The sequence below is a fragment of the Doryrhamphus excisus genome, chromosome 20 (genome assembly GCF_030265055.1).
Source record: "Doryrhamphus excisus isolate RoL2022-K1 chromosome 20, RoL_Dexc_1.0, whole genome shotgun sequence".
In the NCBI taxonomy this organism is placed as follows: Eukaryota; Metazoa; Chordata; class Actinopteri; order Syngnathiformes; family Syngnathidae; genus Doryrhamphus; species Doryrhamphus excisus.
The window spans coordinates 3,947,595-3,975,000 of record NC_080485.1 but is presented as its reverse complement, the minus strand read 5'-3'; the positions used below and the strand labels follow the sequence as shown (position 1 = coordinate 3,975,000).

Below are 27,406 nucleotides of genomic sequence, written 5' to 3'. Positions count from 1 at the left end.
GCTTGGCCGAGCGCCATCATAGCAAAATGATTTCAACTGTTGGATAACCTTTGCGTCAATATGCCGGCCACAATTTTTCCACGTAGGCAGACACAAGTCTGCTCTCTAATGTGGCCCCCAATGTAAGGGACCATATCTTAGCTCATAAGCAACCCCTCTACAAACTGAAGGAGCTCGGTTTACCTTATGCTCATGCAGACTGAGACAAAAATGGCATTTCAATGTCTTTCCATCGTAAAATACCTGTGCAGACGTCGGTCTCTTCTTGGGGTCCCATTGGAGCAGGTCAGTCATCAGATGGATGGCTTCTGGGCTGGCGTTAGGAATCAGTGTCTTCAAATTGCTTGGAACACACTGAGGCCAACGGAAATACATGGCACTGGCTAGCTGGAATCCCTCCGACCAATCATTCTAGGAGAAAGAGACACTTGTTTCCAACTAAAGCCATAAATCCACCCGCTGCATTTGGATCTTGCTCAGACAGTCAATAAGTTACCTTCTTTGGTGTACCCAAAACTTGGCAAATCTTGAATATGGTGTCCACTTCGCTGGAGCCGGGGAATAAAGGTCTGAGGGTGTACAGTTCTGCCATGATGCAGCCCACCGCCCACTGGTCTATGGGGGAACTGTAGGATGTGGATCTGAGGAGGACCTCTGGTGCTCGGTACCTGCCCAAAAATCAATACGGTAAGTAAATACTGTAATTCCTCCAAAACAAGAGTGGACGAACACCAAAATGGTAACTATGTTAAATGTTTGCCCCGTCGACCTTTCCTGAGCAGCGAGATGGATGACATAACAAATGCTTATCCAATTAAGGTGTACAGTTTGGGTGCGGCCCAAAACAGGACTGTTGAGCTCCCTCACCATCTGGTGGACACGTAGTCAGTGTACGGCGGTCGAGATCTAATCTCTCGTGCTAGGCCGAAATCAGCTATTTTCACCAACTCTGGACCCATGCACAGAAGATTCTCAGGCTTCATGTCTCTATGAAAGAACCCTAAGAAAGAAAGACAGTTACGCCGCTGCGTGGGAGGCTGACTGAGGTCAGTGGAGTGGGGGTGCAATAAGAGATACCATGTTTATGAATGAATGCAAGCCCCTGGAGGATTTGGAACATGATGTTTCTCACCGCCGATTCCGGGAACAAGCGAGCCCTGAACCAAGACACAATGGAAAGAAAAACTCAAGAAGTAGAAGTGGAGAGCACAACTTAGTGGTGGCAGACACACAGTACCTGTCTTTCATGAGCTGATACAGATTTTCTTTCATGTACTCGAAGATAAAGTACAAGTGGTCATTTTCTCTGATGACCTCCTTCAGCTTGATGACATTAGCGTGGTTGAGCTTCTTTAAGGACTGAAATGTAAACACAAGCTTTTTAGTACACAATTACAGAAGTGCTGCAAAAATGAATCTTAACAACACACAGCAGGATGCACAGGGAAGATTCAGGTGTAACCATGCTGCATTTCTAAGTCAGGAGGGAGAGCTTTTATGGCTTAAACATGCTGTATTTTCAAGCTATAGTACTGTGTTCTACAAGCTTGCTTTAAAAAGGTCAAGCTGGATGAAGGTCAAGCTTACGTAAGGGAGAAAAGAGCTGAAAAGTACACAACAGCACACAAGAATCACCTTCCGCTCTTAGCGCTGCTGTGGGGCTGTGTGCTTTACAAGTGTAACATTCAGTCTGAGTCGTGTGAAAAGAAAAGACAACACACTTTGAGTTTCTCACCTGAATTCACCGGATCGCTAATGTCCAGCAAAAATACCACAAGCCTTTATTGACATTGTTTAAATTCTAAAATATGGCGGGACGAAAGTGAAAAATAAACAAACTTTATAGCATTTAGTCAAGAGTAGCTGATTCAATTTAAAGCAAAACGAAATGTATTATAATACACATGTAATGTATATTCGACCTTGTATCCTTGTAAAAATACATTTTGAACAATAAATGAATAAACCCTATTATCTACTATAATACAGTTTATATGTAATAGGGTTCAGTAAACAAACCCACTCTCCCTCGTCTCATAAACTGCCATTATGAGAGCAACGTACTTTAATCCTTGGCCTGGGCATTGGTTCTGCCCATATGATGTACCTATTTACATTGTACAGGTAGTCCTCGCCCTCAGCTTACAAGTTCCCACGACAAGCAAGTTGAAGTCACTCACGTTTGTACAGAGAACACACGAAGGACACTGCATACCATAATTCAACTCCATAAAACGATGGAATAAAACTAACTCCTGTTGCTTTCATAGGAGCAGATCCTTTAACATGCTCAAGGATACAGTTGCAACCTGCCAGTTAGCCAATATAGCTTTAAGTGTTTGCCGTAAAAATGTATGTCAAGGAGACGGGCTACGACAGGAGCCAGTTTCGTTTTTGCGGTAAAGAGGTTGTTGATCGACCACCTCTGTCATCGTTACAACACCCGGGTAGCCATTACAATACCATTTTTGCCTTAATAATAGTTGCAACAGTCCAGCAGCCAATACTGAGCACATGTTTTATTCTTCCGCTGCCTCACACTGTACCGAGAACTACTTCTCGAGCGGGTCTCGCGTTTACGGACAGTCAGGGAAATCTCGTGAAGATCACCAAGACAAGTGTTGTCAGTTAATACTGTCGAAGAGAACAAACTCACACCAGCCAAGATTGTCTTTTCTGCTCGCGAGGGACAGCAAAGCTTACACTTCCGTGCTCGCTCCTCCAAACTGTCAAAGCTTCGCTATCCTTGTTCGCTTTTTATTGAGTCAAAAGCAAGCATATAACGAGTTCATATTCCACGAAGAAAGCTGAATACACAGTCTGAGGCATTGTTTCACTTCCCTGAAGATGTGCTGAACACTGAGACTGAGGTTTTACTTTCCTGTTTTACCGATGTTATTCTTTGAAGGTTCATGCCCTTTAAGATTGGGTGTGTGTTTTTTCAGCTGAGTGAGCATATGGGTGCAACACATTCTTACACAAGGGAAATGGGTGAGTGTCTGTACATTTTCATAACTTCTTCGTTTTACAATACAACACTTAGTTTCACAATATGATAGCGAAAAGCTTCCAATTTCTTTCACACAGACCAAAATTAAGGCTTGAATTGATTTTGGGACTTTGTTTGTAACAATGAAATGTTGTAACACGGGACACTGTTAATCAAGGGCCACCTTTACCGAGTCCTTCTACATACAGTATTATCTTATAGATACCACCAATAATAATTTAAGGGCATTTATCATTTTCATGTGTAAAAAAGGTCGATGGAAGAAAATCATACATGCAGTGAATTCCCTCTCCTCCTACTTCAGTGCTTGAATTTACAAAAATGTAAGATGTGTACTTGAAGGACATCTACAGACCTTGACTTCACGGAGGTTCATGCATTCTTCCCAGGAGTAAAACTTTCTTTTCATTCTACATAAAAAAATTAAAATAAAAAGTTCATGTTACTTGGATACACTGATTGTTGCCAAGCAATCACCAAGTACACCTTACATTTTGATTGTAGTGGAGTCCAGAGTCCAGGGTTCAAATAAAAGAAAAACAAACACTCACTTCTTTATGGCCACAAGCTCCCCTGACTCCAGGTTGCGTCCGAGGATGACCGATCCATACGTGCCATCGCCAAGCTGTCGGAGGGTGCTGTATCTGTTCATTGTTCTACTCTGTCCATACCATCACCAGATGGCAGATGTCAACTGGCTGCAGAGCTGAGATTTGCTTGCCTGCTGCTGAACGCAGCCAAATGTCCTGTGCCAACACCACAAGTCCACAGGCCGAGCTGGAGGACTCATGGTGTCATGGGTTTGCCTCCTCCTGGCTGGAAAAAAAGCATAGGGACATCTTATATTATTATATATCAATACTTCTCAAATAGTTGGGTGGGCCCCCTGTGGCGGAGACTGCTGTGGGGACGTGACGGGCTTTCATTTTAAAGCAGACCTACCAACATATAAAAATCCATAGTACTCAACATGCAATTTGACTCTTGAATACGGGTGTTTCCTCTCCATTTAGTTGTATTTTCGTGCTTTCGGTTTCAAGTTCAGTCTGCACCACACAGATAAATGAATAAATATTACTTTAAATATCAGTTTCTATAGTATCTTGAAATGGCAGAAAATAATTGAAAAGCACTGCTATACATGAATCTACAAATGAAACGCACATCACATCATTGCACCGCACCCTCTTGGCAAATCAGTGTGCATAAAACTAATACAATAAATCACAACAACCTAGCATTATATCATCCCTTCAAGAGGATTATAGTGTCCATATTTGACTAGTCTGTTGAGGTTGGGTTATTTTTGGTGGTGGACGACCTGTGAATTGTGGCGCTATTAAACGTCACATGACGTATGTAATACTATATAGACATGGAACGTTACGTACAGTATGCGCATACGCATACACACTCAATTTAATAACAATTTAGTCTACATGTCAAGCTAACAAACACATTAGCACGACAATTTTCCATTATTGCATTCGCCGTTTATCATGCTTGCTTAAAACAAACATATTAGCTTTGCTTTATGTTTTAGTTCATTCAAACTACTTTTTGTTCAGTAAATTCTAACACCCGAATAGGAGTGGCCCAGCTGATAGAAATCAAAATAGGCTGCGGGATGCAACAGAACCGAACAAGATGCTAAAATAAAAACAGGAAACAATTCTCACCCTCCTCGTGTCAATTCCACAAAAAAACATAGCCGAACATGAGCTGGTGGTTCAAAATAACACCTTTACAGGACAAACAACTGCATCTCCATCTTCTGTTTTGTTCGCCACATATCATAACCGGAATCAGAATCAGGCCCAATCTCATTTGGCAGCGCGAGTTCATGAAAATCTCGCGATGTTTAAAAACAGCCCCACAACACATGACACGACAGCACGAAAAATTACAACATGTAACTAAATACTAATCTTCGTAACTTTGCACGTTTGAAATTATTCAATTAAAATAAATAATAACTAAGGTGTATACTTGGCGTTTATTATCGTTACAAACGATACATTAACAGCAAGTTCTGTATCTATACGCGAGCGTTAAGCGAATGCGGAAGTGAGTGTAAATTGTTTTGTTTTTGCTTTTCTTTGATTAAACAAACTTCTGCAAAGATAAATTGTATTATTTTTACTTTGATACTCTAAAAGCAGTTGATGAATGCGCAGCCACTTGCAACTGCAACATTCAAATATGTTTGGCTGTGTACTTGCGCTTGTGTTGACGCTTCAGTGCTACGTGACTTAAGTGCTTATTAATGTAATGCGCCAATGTACTGTATCATAACATACACACGTTTGGTGATAACTGAAGTGCAATTAATGTACTATTACAGTCTGTACAAACAAACGTGTAGAGCAGTTTCAAGTCAAAAGGGGGAGTTGTTAGCTCGCCAGGTGATCCACTTCCGGCTTTACTAGACGTTCAGGCTCGGGTCGGACCTCTCAGCGAAATGGCTGCTTTCTTGCGTGCGCGTAAATATGTTCGTTGCGTGGTCCGTTTCTCCGACCGTGAACTGTAAACGTTGAACGCCGACCATTTGTGAAGATACAACACACACCAAAAAGACTTTCCTGGCCAAGTTGTCATGGTGGGTCACCGTGCTTGTTAGCCATTAGACAGCTACAGAGACGTTAGCATGCTAGCTGAGTTAGCATACTTAGCGTGGCACGTTTCTCGCCACCTGTGTGCTAGTACCCTATAAATGGCCACATGAGACTAACTAGTACAGTTAATAAACATAGGAATGATCTTCCTGTTATGTTATATTAGTACTGCTAAATTACTGTTAAATGACACAGTAACGACGCTGACTGTTACCGTGAGTTTATACTCACTAGCAAGTACTTGACTAGCAACTTGTCAAATTCAGCTAATGGCGATTGTTTTTAAAACTCACCCCATGTAAACATGTTGCATTTATGACAGTTTTCACGGCTAATATTTTATCTGCCTTCATTTCATATAAAATAATGCATTTGTTAAATTGGGAGTAAAAACTGCAGCATAGAGAAAATATATTGCCCTCTTAAGGGACAAAATATAGTTAATGAATATATGGATTAAATGATTCAGGTACTGTGTATGTAAATTCACCATAGGCGATAGGTGTACCTTGTGATACATCATAGTGTATAGTATAGTATAGTATAACAAGGGTCCACTGAGCCTCAAGGGCTCAGGATTTGTGTGACGGTTACCATGTATTATATAGTATAAACTATTAAGTTTGCATAATTTTGACTTAATAACGAGTTTGATTGGAAACACCACATTTACCCGTACTAAATGTTGTTTGGAGCTCCTGTTTTCAAAGTGGGAGGCCGGCCTCACTTGGGATGCGACAGGGGACTTCTCGAAGAAGCCTCATCTTAAGAAAAATAAGAATATATTTAAAGCCAAAAGTGATAGCTTTGCTTTCAACAGTAAACAGAATGCTTGGACTGAGCAGGAAATTAAATATGTACAAAATATTCTTCAGGAAGTCATTTTTTGGGGGTGTAGGAGAGGCTCCAACTATTTTATATTCTCTGAGGCGAGGCTCACTCTGCCACACTCAGCTTAGAGAATTTTAAATTATTGTTTTAAAATGTTATCATATTGATTGGTGTTTGTCTCTTTAAAAAATGTTACCAGGCTGAAGAAAATGTGGATACTGGTGGTACGCTGGGGGAAGGGGAGGAGGATGACGCAGCTGATGACCCAAATCTTGAGGTGACATTTGTTTATTTGACTTAAACCATCATTTATAGCTGTGTTTTGTAACTTCAAGTTGGTGAAGGAACCGTATGCAACTCGCTCCAAATAAAAAAGTTTTGAAACCCCAAAAAATAAAAGACCACCACCACTAGCATATGTTGTCAATACTAGGTTAAAATAAAATATTGTACTAAAAGATTGTCAACGTGGGTGTTATTAGCCGACAACAATGTGGGGCCTGACTTTCAGTGTAGGAGCACGAAGAAGTATAATGCTATTCTGCTGGAGGCAGTTGGAGGAACCTGCTGCATACCGCCCCTTTAAGCCGAATCACCACAAAACTGGATACACACCTTTTAAGTGTGTTTCCCACAGCATTGCCCGCAGGATCTATTTGTGTGTCTTGATTATGTAAATGTACAATTTGCATCAGTGTCGATGATGCATGTTCATTGAAGTTTTTAGAAAAGGATACACAACTTAATAATTGAGTTTTAGTCTGTTTTGGGTGAAAGCCACAGCAACAGTAGCCCATGTTCTTTTTTATTTTGTTATTATTGTCTCTGTTCGATCATTTAAACTTGCAATAAAAGCCGGTTGTTCCAGCAATCAAGTCTAGTGCTTCTCACTGAACAATTACTGACACCTAGTGGCCAATGTTAGAATACATAATTCAGTCTTCTTAATACTTAATATATTGTATGTATTTTACTTAATTTAGCCGTTTATATGTTTGAAAATGCTTAATTTGGGCAAAATAAGTACTTGTTTTTTTTTGCTTAAATAGGCATATTTTGACTAATAGGTCATATCCAACCATGAAATAGCATGAATTATTAATGAATATATGTTTGAAAAGCCATGAGTGGCGAGGGATCACTGCTTTCCAAATTGGTTTTGTAAAAAAATAACACCAACAAAATGAGGATACAAGTTTGTGTTGCTGTGATTCATCTGCAGCTGGAGCTCAATGCTTTCCGAGCTCAGTGGATGTCCGAGCTCAAACCAAACTGCGACGTGAGCGGCATGGGCCTGCGGCTTCTGCGGACCTCGGGTCAGAAGAGGACGCAAGAAATTGCTCGGGAGGAAAAGGTATGTCATGAAAAGACATGAGTGGACTCTTAAGCGAGGAGACACTGTCATTTATGTATTTAAAAAAAAATGTTCTCCACTCAGGCCGCAGAACTGTTCTTGAGGGCTGTTCAGGAAGAGCAGAATGGAGCAGTCTATGAAGGTGGGTGTATTTATGTCGTTCACTTGAAATAACCTGATCCACAGTTAGACTGATGCCATCAGAAAACCTTGATTAACTACGGTAAAGTCTATATTTGAGCATTAACTGTCACAAATAACTTCAACCGCTGTTGTTAATAAAAACAGCATGAAGCTAATTGCTAACAGTCCACAATTCTCCTTTGGTTATGATGATCCTGACTGACTGGTCAACATGCTAACCGCTAGTCCACTGTGCAGCCTCTATAATGCTGTAGAAATCCATTGACATGCTTTGTTGGCAGCTATCAAGTTCTATCGCCTGGCTATGCAGCTTGTGCCTGACATCGAGTCAAAAATCTACTACAGCCGTCCAGATGCCGATCGGGCTGAAAGAAACTAGTAAGATGCTTGACATTGTTGACAAGGTTCTCGTCTGTAGAAGCTACTCCCTTCCTACTACTTCCTGTAGGTGTCTTGTCCTTGCATTCAGGCGACCTGTCATTTGTTGTAATGTAGCAGGGAGGAGAGAGATGCTGACGGAGACATTGAGGATCTGGTTGCCTATTTTGAGCATCAGCTCACATTGGGAACCTCCTGTGCTAAGATTTGCACTCCAGAGTTGGAAAAGTCTCATGTGCATATATCAGGTATAATGTACATTTAATATCTTGGATGTCTTTCATTTCCTCACATTTATTTCATGTGACTGTAGCATTGCCACGGGAAATCCTGATACATCCTGATACACCAATCCTGGTACATTTTTCGTTGGGTTGTGTCGAGTGACCTGGACATGCGAGCCCTGGAGCAGCTCTCGTTGGTTTGCCGTGGATTTTACATTTGCGCAAGGTCAGCATGTGTGAACGGTTTTGCTCGTGTCAAATGTTGCGAGTGCAGCATCAAGTGTGCCCCACGTCAACAATAACATTAAAGGAGACTCATAGCCTCACAACAGCAATGGTGGCCCCCCTAATGCTTCCAGTGTATCATGTGTATGTTTGCCACTTTGTTTGATTGCATATTCATGTATTTCCATTGTTCCATTCATTCATGATTTTTTTATGCCTCTGTAGAGATTCTGAGATTTGGCGTTTAGCCTGTTTAAGAGTGTGGGGACGCAACTGCACCAAACCTGGATCCTTCCTTTCCTGGAGGGAGATGTTCCTGCAGAGGCCCCGTGTCCGCTTTGATGGTATTTATATGTTGGATTATTTGCTGTCTGTTTGATTGTGATGATTGCTATGAAGGCATATTATCTGAGCAGGCGTCTACATCAGCAAGACATCTTACATTCGTCAAGGAGAGGAATCTCTAGATGGTTTCTACCGGCCTTGGCACCATGTTGAGTTCTACAGGTAGCTACACAGCTTTTGCACCGGCAAATACTATGAACTAGTACATCAATATATGTGGTTGTTTTGTTAGGTACCTGCGCTTCTTTCCTGATGGCACAGTTCTCATGCTGACCACACCTGAGGAGCCTCTCTGTGTTGTCCCTGGCTTACGCACTAAGAACGTCAGGTGCATTTTTGTTGTCTTTTTTTTTTCTCGCCTCCGCACTGCTTCAATCATGTCTGAAAGCGTGTGTGACCAAAGTCTTTCCTGTTTTTTTCAGAATGGATGCTGTCATGTTTGGTCACTTCCGTCTGTCACAAGAGACGGACAATCAAACCAAAGTTTTTGCTGTCGTCTGCAAGAAAAAAGAGGAGGTACAGTAAGTGTGTTGGAAGACTTTCCATGTCAGTTTGCGTCCTGAATTAGGTGATGTCTTCTGAGACGTCACTCACAACACCTACCGCGAGGTGTTATTCTACCAGAAATATAGTACCCCGCCCCCCCCAAAAAAGTGCAGTTCCCCTTAAAGAGGATGAAGCAGACCAGGAATACAAACAACTTCTGAATTAATATTTATTTTTGGCATAATTTTCCATGTAATTTTCTTTTTAAATGTAAGTACTAGAAATTCAGATGAAAGCTAATTCATCTTTTAAATTTGGGGGTTGGGGGTTTAGTTTTGTTAATCCTTTTTAATAAAGCATATCTTACATTTTTACAATATATCAGTTCACCACACCGCTCTTAGCCTCCCTGACAACCTCGTTCTTGACCCTTAATATCAACAGAAATCATCCGAGATGCAAAAGAATCGGTTCTGCAGGCGGAACCCGGCCCCCGACGCTGAGCACACTTTCCATGTAGGACTCCTTCTGTCCTCTGGGGGGCGTCAGAGTTTCAATAAGCTGGTGTGGATGCATCACTCCTGCCATATCACTTACAAGTAAGACCAAGGCACAAGTGAGAGATAGACATTATTACAGATTGTGTTCTTAGCTGAAGGTATGATTGGAATTTATTTTCTAGGCTGACTGGGGAAACTGTCATCACTGCATTTGACCTAAACAAGATGTACACGCCGTTCTTCTTTGGCCGAGTGAAGAGTTACACGGCATTCTCAGAGCAGCCGCTCTAAGCAGACAGGACACCTGCATGTTCATCCATCACTTAAACTCACAATGTCATTGTCAGCCTCCACAGTTTATGCTGCAGCTGGTTAAATGTCTAATCAAACCTTCTGGATTGCTAAATGTTTGATGTTTAAAAAAATACAAGTTAATTTTCTGATTTCAGAAATGTTGCACGCTAAATAATTAGCACATGTGCCCGGCAAAGAATGTTAGCATACTGGTTTTGTTCCATGGTGCACTTTTCTCCCTCAAATAAAGAGCATTAAAATGAATATTTCATTGTATTCATTTTCAATCATGAACACCGAGTGCAATACACACTGAAGGCGGTTATTAAATACAAATGTGATATTTCCAACAGTTACATAATCCTTTTTTTCTGAGAACTGAACATGGAACGGATCAAAAAGGATTTACAGGAGGGAAAATGTGATTTCAAATTCTGGTGGTGCAACATGGCTACCTTGTATTTGAATCAATTACAAATCAATAGCTCAAGGTAGAATGTAACCAAATGAGCGAAGAAGGACAACGCAGCCAATGCAAAAATGCATGTTGCCTTAACAGTTCTTACCTCCGTTTATTGTGTTACACTTGCAGTTGTGCTGTACTTGTAGTGAATGCTTGCGTGTGCACCACTGTCCCTGGTATCGATCCGCCATGTCACGCCACTCTGGATAAAAAGCTGTTTTATTTTTTTGCGTGCAGGCTCATAATCAATATCTATGAAGATAATTATATTCTGACATGGGCACAAATGCATCATCAGTCTGACTTAACTGTGAAGTAATGCAATTATTTATTTAAAGAAGCATGTACAACTTGAAAATGTTTCTAAATGGTTGACCAACACTTCCTGCACTAACAGAAAATGTGTAATTGAAAAGCAGACGCAAGAACAGCACCAGTTAGATTTTTGCTTTGCAAGATGGACGTGGGTGAGACCTGTGTGAAATGAGTCTGTTTGCTACCTGTCTGTATCGTAATAACAGCAACAACAACACGGCATCACCTACACAAAAAATTCACGCTTAAATAAAGTACTTCATTACTGTCCACTGATGATGATGTCATCAATCAGCACAGAGTGAACCATCGTGAATGTGGTGACATTAGCAACCAAGTAAAACAGGTCCATGATGATACTGTATATATCCAACACAGTGGCTGATGATCTCTGATATGCATGCATGGGATTTTACTCTCTAATAAATGTACCCCTTTGCTGAATAAACTAAAGTCCCATTAAAAAGGAGTGCTAAGGGTCCTTACCAGTGTTAATTTGACACTTTTTAGTGAACGAAATGGCTTAATATCAATATTGCGCAATAAGCATCTTGTGCCTCTCTCTGCAGAGGACAGAGTATTTAGGGATTATGCAACAGCACAGCCAGGCAGGACACAAGGAGTGTGCTCTTGTTACACACATCAAGGACGAGCCTACAGCCTGCTTAAAATTTCCATCAACCTCACAGGAGCTTTCATGTGGAGCTTTCATGGAAAGCCGCGTGAGATCAGTCAAAATGTTTGTGTGTTTAAATAAAGTACTGAAATAATGACGTGTTGTTAGCATCACAACAAGCCTAATAGCAAAATGTCTCCTGGCAGCTTTAGCAACAAGCTACTGTGACAACAGAGTCTCCCAGATGTTAGTCTGTTCTCAGTTTGTCTTTTCTGTGAGCAGTCAGTTCCTGCGATGGCGTCCGGTTTGTGCGTCCGTTTATCGATCGCGGTGACCCATCCTCATCCCTCTTGTGTTTCTTGTATGTCTTGTGTGGGACAGAGAGAACAAAATGACTGTCAAAATACACCTCATTCTCTTTATGTCAACCCTGCGTTGGCCATCTGAGATGTTGGTACGCCACAATTTGGAAAAATTGCTCGGGATTTGCTGTTGGCAACTTTTTTTCTTTTGCATAATTTGCTGAGAACGTCAAGTGTGTGGAGTGGTGCAGGTATACTTTCATGACGTACTGTTGGTCACCCAAGATGTCCGCTCCAAACACTTGGTGCTGAGTAAACCAATGACTAATTATACCTTAAATCCTTGTGACTCTAACCCTGGGGTTTGGGTTAGCCTTGCATGTTAGGCTTGGTTAGTTAGTTTAAGATTAGGATTTGAGATTAGGGCTCAGGTTAAGGTTGAGGGTGAGAATTTTGTGTTCAGGCTGTGGGTAGTGTTGCTGGTGGGTGGGAGTGGGTTTTTGCTTTTGTGTTTGATGAGAAGGTTGGTAGGGTTTAGGGTTTGGGGTTTGGGCTGTAAGGAAAGGTTATGTTTTTGGAGGTATGATTTGAATTTCAAGTTTTTGTTTAGCGTTTCAGGTTAGGTTTGCTGGATCGTGTTATCTTTTTGAGGTTATGATTTGTGACGATCTAAGTTTAGGGTTAAGACTATGTTGGGTTTCATGCTGCAATATGGATATGGGGCATGGCTTATTGTTTATTGGGGTCTTATTGGGGTTTCAGGTTACAATTTATGTTCAACATTGCAAGGTGGGTTGCCTTCAAGAGTTAGCATTAGTGGCGTAGTGTTAGGATTTGTGGATAAGGCTGGGTAGGGTTTTAGTTTACTGTTATGATTTTATCATTAGTGCTCGGGTTTCAGTTAATAGTTCGGGTTTAAGGTTAGCATGTGCAAGGTTTTGGGTTAGTGTTTGTGATTCAAGGTTAGGGTTTAGGACAAGGGTTCAAAGTAAAGGTTTTAGAGGTAGAAGATTAGGGCAGGTGTTGCTACATTTTAGGACTTTGTATTACAGACCATGGTTTGGGGTTAAGAATGTGGGTTTAAATAAGCTGGTAAGACGCCGTGGCTAATTGTTGTTGTCAATAGGACAATAGGACAATAGGACACATCATCTGCTGATGCTAGTTGAAAGTCATCATTCAACAATCAGAAGATAGGAAAACAACTGACCTTGTAGTAGAAATTGGTGAAAAAGATCACCAGGGTGAACATGTAAGTTATTTCGAAGTAGAGCCATCCTGAGGGCAAACCACACGGCCATATGACAGCACACATCGTGTGCAACACTGTCAACATGAACTGGATCTGAAACATGACACACACACACATACACACGCTGTGTAGTTAGAAGGTGACTAGAAAGGCAGTATCGATCCAAAGCCCAAAATATCTTTAATGGATGCATTCTTCCTTCACCTGTGCTTTGCTTGAGCAATTCCAAGTATAAAAGGTGAACGCTTCCTCAAGGACAAAGCGATGCTCTAGATCAGAGGTAGGGAACCTATGGCTCAGGAGCCAGGTAGGGCTCTTTTGACGACTGTATCTATCTCTTTTGATGACTCAAGCATTTACCACAATAAAAATGTATGTTTGCTAACATTTTAAAGTAAACATCACAGAAATCACTGTTAAAAATAATATTAAAAATCTAAACTTTCTTATGCATTTTAATTCGTCCATCTATTTTCTACTGCAATATGGCCGACCATATCCATCTTTCTTGATAATATTTTCCAGGTCATTGAGATGTCAAAAAAACATGTAAATGTAAACTTTCCTCCTTTAGTCAAATAGTCACCTAGCTAAAGCTGCAAGCCTTTTGACGAAGATGGCCAAAAGAATGAAATACGTGTACTGAATACGGTTCAAAACTATGCAGCAGCAGAAGTTGCATTAATGGCAGCAAGTATTTGATTTATTATTAGACACTGCGCTGCTCACGAAAGTATGCTGGCCACACCCCATTGGCGTGGGGTAGTGTGCCTGGTCTACGTAATTAGAGCCCATTATATCTAAAACTGTTGGTCTTACATACAAATGCACACATTTTATTGCATTCAATGTTTAAAAAAATGGATGTGGCTCTCACAGATACACATTTTAAAATATCTGGCCTTCATGGCTCTCTTAGCCAAAAAGGTTCCCGACCCCTGCTCTAGATGGACAAAAGTATTGTCCAGTAAAGCTACCATGACAGCCACACCAGGTGAAAATAGAACAATAGATGGAAACTCTCCCTTTGCCACTCTTCAGGAGACACTCTACTTAGGAGTGTCTTTGATGGCTGACTGGGAGATGTCCCAATACCATCAATTCAACTATAGAGCACACCCATATAATAGCCGCACACCCACTAAATTTAAAGAGAAAAGAAACATTTGTACATATACAGTGGTATGAAAACGTTTGGGCGCCCCTGATCAGTTCCAAGATTTTCCTTTCTAAACAACTGGTTGTTGGGATCACACAATGGAGACGCCGAGCCACATGCCTACTCCTGTTCTCCTGCTGTCCTACGTGCCATCCTGTCCAGCTGGTATTTTTCCTGCTGCACGTCTTATTGCTCCGTCTGACTAGAAGTCGTAAGATGGGATATTTGGTACAGAGACAGATGAACCAACAGCCTCATAAGTCCTTCATCACACACATTATCAGTCTCTCGCTCTTTTTCTGGAGGCAAATTAGCCATTTAGCTTGAGCTATCCTCTTCATTTGAGTGGTTAGCGCGCAGGCCTCACAGCTAGGAGAGCCGAGTTTGACTCCACCCTTTGTGTGGAGTTTACATGTTCTCCCCGTGTATGCGTGGGTTTTCTCTGGGGACCGTTGGTGATAGTGGGCGGTTGGCAGTTCGATAAACAGAAGCTGTAGTCATTCTACACTTCATCAAACTTATCAGCTTCCACTTCACTCATCCACATCAATACCTCCTTAAGCTGCACTCCAAGCATCATGGGGAATGTAGTTTTCAGCCACAAATTAGCCCCATCACTGTACAGGCACCAGAGTTCAAAGAAAAGAGTTCAAAAAAAGTAGCGGCATATACTTTGGAAATGACGGTACTTTAGTTGTCCATACAGCGGAGCAGAAGGATAAAGTTGTCCTTACCAGCTGCAGCTGTGTGATGTACTTCTTCCACCAGAGGTATGGCCGCATTGCAGGGATGGCAGACAGGCCGTAGTAGGAGTACATAACCGTATGGACAAAACTGTTGAGGCAGGGCCCGAAGTATGCTGAGAGACGCAGGAAGTATCAGTGAGTCAGCTGACTACCGTCATAATGATTTAGAATTTGTGTGTCAAAGATCTCGCCAGATGAAAATGCTACAAGAATTCTCGTTCAAAACAACAGAACAAAACTACTATCCTTCAATAATAAATAAATTCATTCATCACACGAAAAATGAAAAAGCACTGGATAATTTTGCAGTATGTTGTCATGTGCATGCATGTCTGTTTTCGTCATCTCTTGCTTCCCAAAGGGGCAGAGCATTAGCATTAGCATTAGCATAGAGCATTCACTATTCAGCATTCAGGAGTGAGACCTCCTCTCATACAGTCGTTTTGTCTCTGTGAGGGGTGAGGGGAGGCGGGGCCACTCGCATACACACACGGCAGTGCAACAAGGGAAGGGAGCCTTGTGAGTAGCAATGCAAGGTAATGAGGTAGAAATTGGGAGGGAAAATAATTGGTCAAATCAAATGTTGTGTGCCCGGACATATGTTTTTCATTGTACTTTTCCTAAAATGAATGTTAAAGTGTAGTACCGTCTCATTCTCTTGGGCCCTATCTCGTGCATCGTCTTGTCTCGAGAGTTGCGTGTCCTAACAAAAAAGCACTTCTCAAGCTTTACGACAGTAAAGCAAATCTGCAAAGCAGATCTTTTTCAGTATATTTTCTAGGGATGCTCTGATCAGGTTTTGATGCTGTCGATACCGATCATCCCTTAGTGAAATCAGCCAATACCGATACCGACCGATCACACAGATGAAGTGTAAATGTTTATATGTGCTACGGGCCGTATTATGGGACACCAAGTTTTTTCATGTGAGAGCTTCCTTTTACAAAATGAGAACGGCGATATGAGACAGTGATTTGGGGTCTGTGTTAACATCACTGCAGAGTGTTGCTGAATCCAAATACTCACTGTGGCCGCAGGGGAGCCAGTTCATGACAAACCACCAGATGTTGAGCATGCTGACGTGGTGGTAAACGTGAAGAAAGGTAATCTGGTGATTGTTCTTCCGCAGAATGAAAAAGATGGTGTCCATGAGCTCAATAAACTTAGAGAAGTAGTACCACCACAGGACATTCATGACCTGAGACACAGAAAAACAAAGTCAAACAAAACTTGGCTGTTCAAACGTCATTGGGTAGCATCTTTTTTTTTTCAATAAAGAGCACCCATAAGAGCACCAATAAGATGATGAGACCTGGCGATGGAACTTATGAAAAAAAATAAACCGTATATACCAGGGGTGGGCAAACTACGGCCCGGGGGCCACATGCGGCCCACTAAGCGTTTGAATCCGGCCCGCCAGTTGCTTTCTATGGTAATGGTAATGGTGAATGAGAGAAAGTGCAGTTTTAAGTGTGACAAAAATATCGATATATCTAACTACAAGTGGAACTTCGGTTAGCGTACGCCCTGGTTAGCATGTTTTTGGGTTAACATTGAAAATGTACATCAAAATTTTGCATGTGTTTGTACATTTTCAGGTTAGCCTGCAATATGGTAATGGTAATGGTTTAATTTCATTTGAACATGCATCAGATTACAATTGAATGCATCACATAATCAGTTCACAGTTCCACATGTCCAAAAGGAGTAGGAAGAAGCAAAGCTTATTAAATCCTACCCCTCCATCTGGTACTTTTACAATCAGTAACTGTTACATTTGTTCACTTCCTGCTTTCCTAATATGGTTTACGGTTTTTATTTTTTTTTGTCACATACCGAAGTACGAGGTGATATGACCATACAATGACATAATGGGTACCATAGTAACTGTCAATATAGTGATTTATTGTATTTATTAGTGATTATTTAGCAAACATCAACTGCTTCTAAATATTTCAAATTTTAACATACAACAGCTAGCAACATAAGTCAAGTCGGATGTTTGATTCAGAAAAAACAAAACTGTAAAATTCTATTTCGTAGTTTACTGTGGTCTGATCTTTAAAGCGCTCCTGAAAAAAGTGTTATATATATTCTGCCCCCCCGAGACAATTTTGTTAACTCAAAGCGGCCCGCGAGTCAAAAAGTTTGCCCACCCCTGGTATATACCGTATATGCAGATCCAGAGCACCTCAAACATGCAAGAACTTGCATGTTTTCAATGCATCTGTATTGTGCTTGTGGTGACGGTGGGGTTATGGTATGTATGGGCAGGCATATGTTGTAAGACAGCAAACAAAGGTTCATTTTATTCATGGCATTTTAAATGCACAAATACCGTGACAAGGTCCTGAAGCTCAATGCTGTGCATCATCCATGACCATCACCTCATGTTGTAGCATCATAATGCACGGCGCCATGTTGCAAGGATCTATCTGTACACAATTCCTGGAAGCCTGGCCCCCATACTCACCAAACATGGCACCCATTGACCATGCTTTGGATCGGCATAAAAAATCCCTCGTTTATCGCAGCTCATTGGTTCAAGACCCGACCGTGACAGGTGAATTTTCACAAAGTAGGATTCCTTATTTATAAATGGAATATTTCCATAGGTAAGGCATAGACAACCAGTTTACAAAATTCTAAATAAGTTCATTTAAAGAGGACCTATTGAGCTTTTTCCACTTTTCTGACCTATAATTGTAGTTAGAATGTTGTATTCTCGTGTTACACCACACCAAAGTTTCAGATAATGACGTTTGCGCATTTGGTGGTGAGCACTGAAAGAAGTTTGGGATGGCTCAAAACGCTCTGTTCCAAAAGGCGTGGTAAAACTGCCCCTTTGTGAAGTCCCAGAGGGGCAGACCTCCTTATATGGTTCTTTTGTGCAGGAAGCACAAATCAAAGGATATGCAGCTGGAAAAGGTGCAGATTCTGCAAAATCTAAAAAAAAAATTCTGTGTGGATTATCCACAACTCAAAATGAGCATAATAGGTCCCCTTTAAGGAAACACAATGAGCAGCAAAGAACATGGAGAAGTTGCACCTTGCCTGTACAGACAGCATGTCACACTCACTCACCTTGTTATCAGATTCCTGTGCACTGTGTGTGTTTTGGCAGTAGAAGTCATAGCTTCCTTGCCACACGGCAGTAACAAGCTGTGGACAGAGACAAACAATGAATACATAGTATGAACGCCATACATGTGAGTACATAACTGCATGTAATGTATCTTCATTGTCTTGTTCAAAGCCATAGAAAGCCAACCATAGAAATCACTTTTGACTGCAATCAAACTTCTGTGTACTTTGATACCAATCAGGTGACATTAAGTGCAGGGTTTATGAACCTTATGCAATATAGAGAGGTGAAACAAGAAGTCAGTCAGAAGGGGAGGAGAGGCACAGTTTTTTTTATATATCAGTGAATCAATGAGTTTATGTTTACACGATGTCAACTGTTTATGAAAAGTTGACAATAGCACAGTATTATTTAATTCATACAAGCCGAATAATTACTCATCTGAGACCATACAGTTATTGTAACTATTTCAGTGAAGAAACAATGGACACAAACAATCATTTTAGTACGGACACTAGTAATAACACAATAATGAGAGGTGACATTAAACACCACTAAGTTTGGATTTCAAGCACTCTGTGCTGAAAGCTCAGTGTCTCTGCAATGGACTACTCTGGCTTAGGTTGCATTGACAGACCCACATTCATACCATGCTAAAATGATGAAAAATCAGCAAAATGTTGGCAATTTCAAATTAAATTTAAAAAAATCAAATTAAAAAAGGCAAGGTAATTTATTTTTTGAATCAAAAAAGTATCGGACCTTATCACAAAAGTACCAAGCCAAATCGAACCGTGAATTTTGTGTATCGCACCCCAAGCAACTTGGTCACAAATATGTCAATTTTCTACTGTATGTAATTAACAGAAAGATACAGTAAATGACAGGACAAGATTATATAGCATATTAGTATATATTTTCAGCTCCAAAATTAACTAAATATGTCAATCAAGCTAAAATGTAGCACAAAAGTCAAAAATCTATTTTGTTTGGCACTTGTCTCTTAGTCTCTAGTAGTAGGAGAACATATGAATGAGGGCTGGAAGGGGTTGTGTTCAAAGACATCACGTCATTCCAGGTAAAGTCACTTGTTTTCAGAGTACTTTCCAGCATATAGTACAAGAAATTCCACAAGTTACCCTGATAATACCCTGCAGTTAAATATAGTAAATCAAACATCCGACTCAATAGTTACAGTGCGTGATAAGAATATCTACTTTACGTTAGCTTCCTGTATATGTACAAACACACACACACACGTTATAAAGTAATTTTTGTGATGTTAGAGATGTCCTTGACTGCATCTTTAGCTCTTGTACCGAGAATGAAAAAGTGCCAGGATGAATGGAAGAGAGACGTGTGTGAGAGACAGCCATGACATATCATATGCTAACACTATGCTATGATAATTCATATGCTAACTGTTGTTCTTATATATTTTTTGGTGGTCATGGTGAGAGTTTGACCCTGGAGGGGAGTCATTCGATTTCCATGATTGCAAATAAAAAGAAAGGTATAAAGCAGTTTAAAATGAATAGTTTTAACACCTGAAAAATGAAAAACCGCTATAAAGGTCAAACCAAGGGTGGCTGCTGGTTTGTAGTGATGATCTTGATGTTACTCACTAAATGACGTTGTTACGATGACTCAAAAGGCGGGGGAAGTGATCAAAGAGGGTGTATTTTATATGAGAACCCTTCTAGCTACATCTCATTCACAATCTATGATGAATAGGTCCTATGCTGTGGAGTCTGGGGTCAGAGTAGACTTCCTGGAGTCCGTTGCCTGACAACGGGCCCTCCTGCTATCAGACAGTCTGATTGATTTGAGCATGGATTAGAAAAAAGAATCAATAGGTAACTGACACAGTGAGTACTGAGTATGGAACATAATTCCCTCATTGCTGGCTTCTAGTAAAGCCATCATGTGTACCTGGTAGAACATGCAGAGGGACAAGAGCGTGTGGACTGCATTGTAAAGCACAAGTACACCTCTGCACGAGTACGGCTGCCGGTGTCTCATGTACTTGGGCCCGGTCCACACCACCACAAGGTACACCAGGGTGAGGGCAAAGGTTGGGGAGTAGTTGTCTAGCAGCAGCCAACCCCGCACCCGCTGATCTGGAACGGTATTAAATATGGGTACTTTACTTTGCTTCATTCATTACATGACATTACTTGAAACGAGACTCCAAGTTGACTATATGAACTGACCTCTGGGGCCCAGCCATGACCCCAACAAGGTGTTGAATCTTCGATCGAAGGCCTCCATAATCACCTAAAAAACAAAATACATTCAGAACAGCTTAGAAAACGTTTCACCTCTCACCCAAACAGACTTCATCAGTTCATGCTCACAGACAAGGGACACAGACCAGTCAGACTAGATAGGACAGTTCTAGTCTGAGAGCTTGGTGCAAGATCCAATCTGTTTATCCGCTAAAGGAGGAGGCGGGTCCAGACAGGAATGTTCTTTAGTGTTGTCAAATCACAATCATTAAGATACGGTACAATAGAGTGGGGCCTCTCCCTGCCAACTATGGTCGTTTGGGTGGTACCACCTTCATGTAATGATGGTAATGACTGTGGCTTGGTTTATTTATTAAAGGCTAAAAGACTGAGAATATCTCCACTGACTGCTGTGGGTCCCCCCTTTGAGCATGAACTGATGAAGCCTTCTTGGATGAGAGGTGAAATATCTTCTATGACAACCTGAACAGTCCAGTTGCGATTGATTGAATCCCCTGAGAATACAATGACCTTGACGAATGACAATATTTGCAGGGCTATTTACAGAGCTAGCTTTCTAACTAGCTTTCTAACTACATTATTGAAGCCTATAAACACGTTGGCATTGGTCTGTTTGGCATTTGAACAAGCACTGCATCCTTAATTCCATTGACATACAGTGGCGAGTTGTGATTAATTCATTACAAAAGGTCTAACAAAACCCAAACGGAGGCAATTTTAACCATAGGAAATCATGAAAATCCAATTAATGCCTCCCAGACACCCAAAGATATCAACATGAAATAATTACAGTTTTACATGCAAAAGTCAATATGAAATAATGCATTCTATGGCCCCATGGTGGACTATTATGGCCCCATGGTGGACTATTTAGCAGTCATACTCAATACAAAAGGCTGCACTGTGGTGTTGGCATGTTGGCCACACAGTCAGGAGATCGGGAAGGCCTGAGTTTGATTCTCCGCTTTTGCATCTCTGGGTGGAGGTTGCATGTTCTCCCCATGCGTCTTTTTTAAACACACAATATGTGTCACTGGAAGGTCAGAGTCCCCTAATCCTAGCAAGCTATGCTCATACTCATGCTAAGGAAGTTAGTCACCCAGATGCTTATCTAATATCTTCGACAAAAATGACCTTTGTTCTGTCATACTAATCCAGTGCTTGTCAATTATTTTCTGTCATGCCCCCCGCCCCCTGATTTGAAATAGTAGACAAACTAATAATATTTATTAACTTATCTGCACCATACATACGGACCTTGAAACTGGACCCAGGAAAATGCAACAAAATGGAGAGCATACAAGTGTATTCAAGAGTTAAATTGCGTGTTGAGTACTATAAATGTGTACATGTTAGAAGGTCTGTATTGAAATGAAAGCCTCTCATGGCCCTCCTGACAGTTTCCCACGTGCCCAGGGAGGCCAGCCCCACTATTGGAGAAGCACTGTATTAATCTAACAGCGCCTTTAAATCCTATCCTAATACAACGCATGCTTACAGTGCATCCGGAAAGTATTCACAGCGCTTCATTTTTTCTACATTTTGTCATGTTACAGCCTCATTCCAAACTGTATTAAATTAATCTCTTACCTCAAAATTCTACACAAAATACTCCATTATGACAATGTGAAAAAGTTTTTTTTGACATGTTTTGAATTTATTAAAAATAGAAAAAAAAATCACATTTACATAAGTATTCACAGCCTTTGCTTAATACTTTGTTGATCCACCTTTGGCAGCAATTACAGCCTCAAGTCTTTTTGAATATGATCCCACAAGTTTAGCACACCTATCTTTAGGCAGTTTTGCCCATTCTTCTTTGCAATAAGTCTCAAGCTCCATCAGGTTGGATGGGAGACGTCTGTGCACAGCCATTTTCAGATCTCTCCAGAGATGTTCGATCGGATTCAAGTCTGGACTCTGGCTGGGCCACTCCAGGACATTCACGGAGTGGTTCTGAAGTCAATCTTTTGAGATCTTGGCTGTGTGCTTCGGGTCGTTGACCTCAGACTGGGGCAAAGGTTCATTTTTCAGCAGGACAAGAGCGCTCTGGAGCAGGTTTTCATCCAGGATATCTCTATATATTGCGGCATTCATTTTTCCTTCTATCCTGACTAGTCTGCCAGTTCCTGCTGCTGAAAAACATCCCCACAGCATGATGCTGCCACCACCATGCTTCACTGTAGGGATGGTATTGGCCTGGTGATGAGCAGTGCCTGGTTTCCTCCAAACATGGCGCCTGGCATTCACACCAAAGAGTTCAACCGTTGTCTCATCAGACCAGAGAATTTCGTTTCTCATGGTCTGAGAGTCATTCAGGTGCTTTTTGGCAAATTCTAGACTGGCTACCATGTTCCTTTTTCTAAGGAGTGGCTTTCGTCTGGCCACTCTACCATACAGGCCTGATTGGTGGATTGCTGCAGAGATGGTTGTCCTTCTGGAAGGCTCTCCTCTCTCCACAGAGGAACGCTGGAGCTCTGACAGAGTGACCATCGGGGCCTTGGTCACCTCCCTGACTAAGGCCCTTCTTCCCCGATCGCTCAGTTTAGAAGGCCGGCCAGCTCTAGGAAGAGTCCTGGTGGTTCCAAACGTCTTCCATTTACGAATAATGGAGGCCACTGTGCTCATTGGGACCTTCAAAGCAGCAGACATTTTTCTGTATCCTTCCCCAGATTTGTGCCTCAAGACAATCCTGTCTCGCAGGTCTACAGACAGTTCTTTTGACTTCATGCTTGGTGTTTGTGCTCTGACATGCACAGTCAACTGTGGGACCTTATATAGACAGGTGTGTGCCTTTCCAAATCATGTCCAATCAACTGAATTTACTGTACTGGACTCCAATTAAGCTGTAGAAAGATCTCAGGATTATCAGTGGAAAAAAGATGCACCTGAGCTCAATTTTGAGCTTCGTGGCAAAGGCTGTGAATACTTATGTAAATGTGATTTCTTAGTTTTCTATTTTTAATAAATTCAAAAAAAAGTAAGAAAAAAAAACTTTTTTCACATTGTCATAATAGAGTATTTTGTGTAGAATTTTGAGGTAAGAGATTAAATTAATACAATTTGGAATGAGGCTGTAACATGACAAAATGTGGAAAAAGTGAAGCGCTGTGAATACTTTCCGGATGCACTGTATCTAATTATCTTCTGCACAAATGACCTACTGTTCTCTTATGGTAGTCTAACCGCACCTTTACATCCTAACACTATAACTTGAGCAAATTTACAGTAGAAGAACAGCCAACATGTACATTTTGTACATCCTGATACTATAACTTGAGCAAATTTACAGTAGAAGAACAGCCAACATGTACAGTTTGTACACATTCTTGCCATTGATGTGCTATCACACATTCTATTCATTATCAGCCACAAGCTATTTGCACGGTCTCGTTTTTTCTTTTTTCTCCTGTTAGGGTTCACCACCGTCTCATGAACTGTTCTGGCGTAGTTTTTACACCAAATGCTATCCTTGACAGAGCCCTGGCAAGAAATTGAACCCATGCTGCATTATCATGTCCCAGTGTCATTTATTATTATATTGTATGTACAGGCTGCATGGATAGGCTCCAGCATGATAGGCTCCAGCATACCTGCAACCTTTAAAGCGGTACAGAAAATGGATGGATGTAAATACACACACACACATATATATATTATTTTTAACCACAGATGGATTACAGATTTGAGCAGGTCAGAGGTCACGTTAAGATTAAAAGCACGAAGGGTTAACAGATTAGAATAACCTTGGATTTAAGCGACCGAAACATCAGTTATCAAATTTAGAGAAAACATGAAAATTTAATCTCTGTGTGTGCAGCCTCTACACACGACACTGAAATATGAATATGAATATAAATAGGAGCATACTGCTGACTTTGTTTCCATGCTTTTAGGCAGGGATGTCCAAACTTTTGCCACCAAGGGGCGCATACTGAAAATCAAAAGAGGTGGGGGTGCCATGTTGATATTTGTATATATGTTTTCATTTAGCAAATTTGGCATTTAGCATTTCACCTCCTTCTCCTACATTTTTGCTGGGTTTTTGGTTTAATTTTATTTTTACAACATGCCACGGGTCAATAAAAAGCAAGCTGTGCAAGCCCTGCATTGAGGCCTAAAATTAAATTACACTATAACATATAGTAAAGTTAGGTATTAATTCTGTAATGATTATTAGTCCAACACGGTATCACAGATGCTAGTGAGTGGAGAAGATAGTGCAGTTGATTTCAACACTTTGGTTGGAGGCAATTGATTTGCTGTGGCAAACCCTGAAGGGAAAATGTTGCCAGTATCTTGGAATAGCGCCACTGTTGTTTTGGAAAATAAAACCACACAAAAAACCATTAAATAGTGATACAAACAAATTTCAGTAGCAAGGCGCCCTTCAGAAAATCAGTAAAAGGTGAGATGTTTTGCTGCATGTTATGAAGGGGGAAAGCAGCGCCATCTGGTGGGCATATATATATATATATTCTACACATATATAGCATACATATATGAGGAGCTTGCAACCAAAAGGCGCTAAATCCAATTTTCACTAAGTTGCATGTTTTTCACGAGTTTAATAGACCTCTGTCATGTGTATCCAAATCACATATTTTGGTCTTGAAATCATTTTAAAAAATATGAAAAAAAGTGATATGAAATTTATGCTTTCAACCAAAAGGCGCTATTTCCATTTCAGATTTCAACCAAAAGGAGCTAAATCCCTTTCTTTATTCTTTATTCTGATTGGCCCAAGTTTCCCATCTATTGATAATCTGACCAATCAGAGAGAAGAATACAATTGGCACTGCACATACAGAAAGCCAGTATCAGTGCGCATCCTGTTTTGTTTGTGTACATTAAGTACACGTATGATAGTTACAGTATGTTATGCAATTCAGGAGAACACAAATTGTGTTTTTACAGTATTCTGTAACATGGAAGTTTTTTTTACGCCATAAAAGGCATGTCTCTACCTTGACACCTCCAACTTTCATGAGAAACATTTACTTGTACTAAAAAACATACAATGTAAAGAGTTTGTAATGAGATGATTTTTGTCACTGTCACCTTCATGGTGCAGTCAAATATGAGCACTGCTTTTAATAACATTTTTATCAATTTAATTAATAATAATTATTTTGTATTGTATGTTGAGAATGTCTTCTGTGTTGTAATTATTTTATTAGCATAGCACATTAAAGCACCTTACGTTCTTTTACAACAATGCCACTGAAGAAGTTAAAGGTGACTTCAAATTTATTTCAGCCAAAAGGCGCTAAATCCGAAAAAAAAAAATTAATTAAAACAAATATATAAAATACATGGTGTGTGCAGGATTTTTATAGCATGCATTTTTATGACCTATATTGATAACTCTTTCATTTGCAATATAGACTTGATGACCAAATAGATTGATATGTGCGTAGTTAAAAATCATTGATTTTCTCAAAATCAGTCAAAATGGATTTAGCGCCTTTTGGTTGCAAGCTCTTCATATATTTCATTTGTGTGTATATATATTTGTGGTGACTGCCTGTTAAATGATGATATTGTAATTATTATAATATTTCTTGGTAATGAGACTTCAATCATCCAGTCCACTAAAGAACATAAAAACATAGAAACATAAAAAGCAGCATCAGTAGGACCTGTTATATGCACATTTTACATAGGTACAAGTAAAAAGGTCATTTACAAGGCAAATAAACAGGTTTTGCAGGGAAAAACCTAAGAACAAAAACAAAAACTTGGGAAATTAACTTCCTAATCCTTTCCATTTGACCGAATTGTATGACAATGGACATTTTGCCAGAATGCTACTATAACGCGGTTTAACCGGTGATTAGCAAACTGTAGGTATAGTTAGCAAAATTCTTGTATTGACGGGCCGATAATGTGTGATAGACGGATACATACAGATTAAGACTTACTCTTAACAGCACTTGCCTACTACCAATTTTACAACATGTACTGTTTATGAAAGTATACAGTAAACATTTTAATATTCATGTGGGGACTTAGCTAGTTTGTATGAACATTGTGCTAGCATTCCCCAACTGATTTCACAGAATTGACTGTTGAAAAACTCTCACAGATACCGGCAAACCCCCGCTTTGAGCATCGTTGGGACCGACATAAGGACATAAAAACACTCACCATAAAGTCCGCGCAGACCCAAAGACTGCCACTAGCAAACACGAGTGCGTGACGACTCTTTTTTTTGATGGAAAATCACGTCTTCCAAACGTGGCTGTCGGACCGGTGTAAGCACAAGTACAGCCTTGTCAGTCTGACAAGAAGGCAAGAACAGAGTCAGTCGGTGGGGCTGGAACGTGTAAGAGGTGGAAAAGGACTACAAAGATGGCGGACGGACAGTGGACCTGACAAGAAGTGTTTCCATATTGAAAGCGAAATTATCACTGAAATTATGAAAAGTGATTATTTCGACTCAAATAATGGCTTCACGTCCATTTGACAAACGTTGTTGATTAACAGAACGTCATTTTTATTTCTTTTAAAGGTAGTATGCAAAAATCACTTCAGTGCAAGTCACATTATGAAGAATATCCACTGTAATTTTACCTACTAAAATATTCAGCTCAACTTACACTTTATATCTTTTATTTGACGTGTGTCTGAGTCTCGGTGCAGATGTTTATTACGGTGACAACATTTTATTGCTGTATTAACACTGGTACTGTATCATCTAGTTTGCCTTGTTTCGGTAAACAAATAGCACACTTAAAAGTTCATAATATCCAAAATAAACAAGAACAAGGTACAAGGACCCGTTATGATACAATCATTAAACAGAAGTGT

The 27,406-nt window shown here is 40.5% G+C and overlaps 3 protein-coding genes across 5 annotated transcripts in view; 1 reads left to right on the top strand and 2 right to left on the bottom strand.

Moving 5' to 3' along the window:
• Positions 1-4,858, bottom strand: part of LOC131108026 (serine/threonine-protein kinase ICK-like) — a 7,233-nt gene extending 2,375 nt beyond the window's left edge. The window contains exons 1-8 of one of the 2 annotated variants that reach the window (XM_058058659.1): positions 4,690-4,858; positions 3,562-3,826; positions 3,366-3,420; positions 1,238-1,359; positions 1,078-1,157; positions 868-1,000; positions 497-668; positions 244-411 (exon numbers count right to left, since the gene is read on the bottom strand). In XM_058058659.1, coding sequence (XP_057914642.1) covers positions 244-411; positions 497-668; positions 868-1,000; positions 1,078-1,157; positions 1,238-1,359; positions 3,366-3,420; positions 3,562-3,662 — 831 coding nt within the window. In that variant the 5' untranslated portion in view covers positions 3,663-3,826; positions 4,690-4,858. The other variant, XM_058058660.1, reaches the window with a different exon arrangement.
• A 488-nt stretch (positions 4,859-5,346) lies between these two features.
• fbxo9 (F-box protein 9) lies at positions 5,347-10,670 on the top strand. Its single transcript, XM_058058290.1, is given in 14 exon segments — positions 5,347-5,609; positions 6,656-6,733; positions 7,679-7,810; positions 7,895-7,952; positions 8,236-8,332; positions 8,450-8,580; positions 8,646-8,689; positions 8,691-8,782; positions 9,007-9,125; positions 9,198-9,288; positions 9,359-9,454; positions 9,549-9,642; positions 10,057-10,211; positions 10,295-10,670. Coding segments are annotated over 14 exon segments (1,299 nt in total). The 5' UTR covers positions 5,347-5,606; the 3' UTR covers positions 10,404-10,670.
• On the bottom strand, positions 9,797-26,929 carry elovl5 (ELOVL fatty acid elongase 5). Of its 2 annotated transcripts, XM_058058291.1 has the most exons (8): positions 26,744-26,922; positions 20,558-20,621; positions 20,277-20,464; positions 18,344-18,421; positions 16,286-16,457; positions 15,248-15,372; positions 13,313-13,447; positions 9,797-12,167 (listed from the first exon to the last, which is right to left on the bottom strand). In XM_058058291.1, the coding sequence occupies exons 1-8, from the start codon at positions 26,744-26,746 to the stop codon at positions 12,048-12,050; spliced, it is 885 nt and encodes a 294-aa protein (XP_057914274.1). In that variant the 5' UTR covers positions 26,747-26,922; the 3' UTR covers positions 9,797-12,047. The 2 variants fall into 2 exon arrangements, with proteins under 2 accessions (XP_057914274.1, XP_057914275.1); XM_058058292.1 differs by lacking the exons at positions 9,797-12,167; positions 13,313-13,447 and adding an exon at positions 13,454-15,130 and having other exon boundaries at positions 26,744-26,929.
• Between the last annotated feature and the right edge of the window lie 477 nt (positions 26,930-27,406).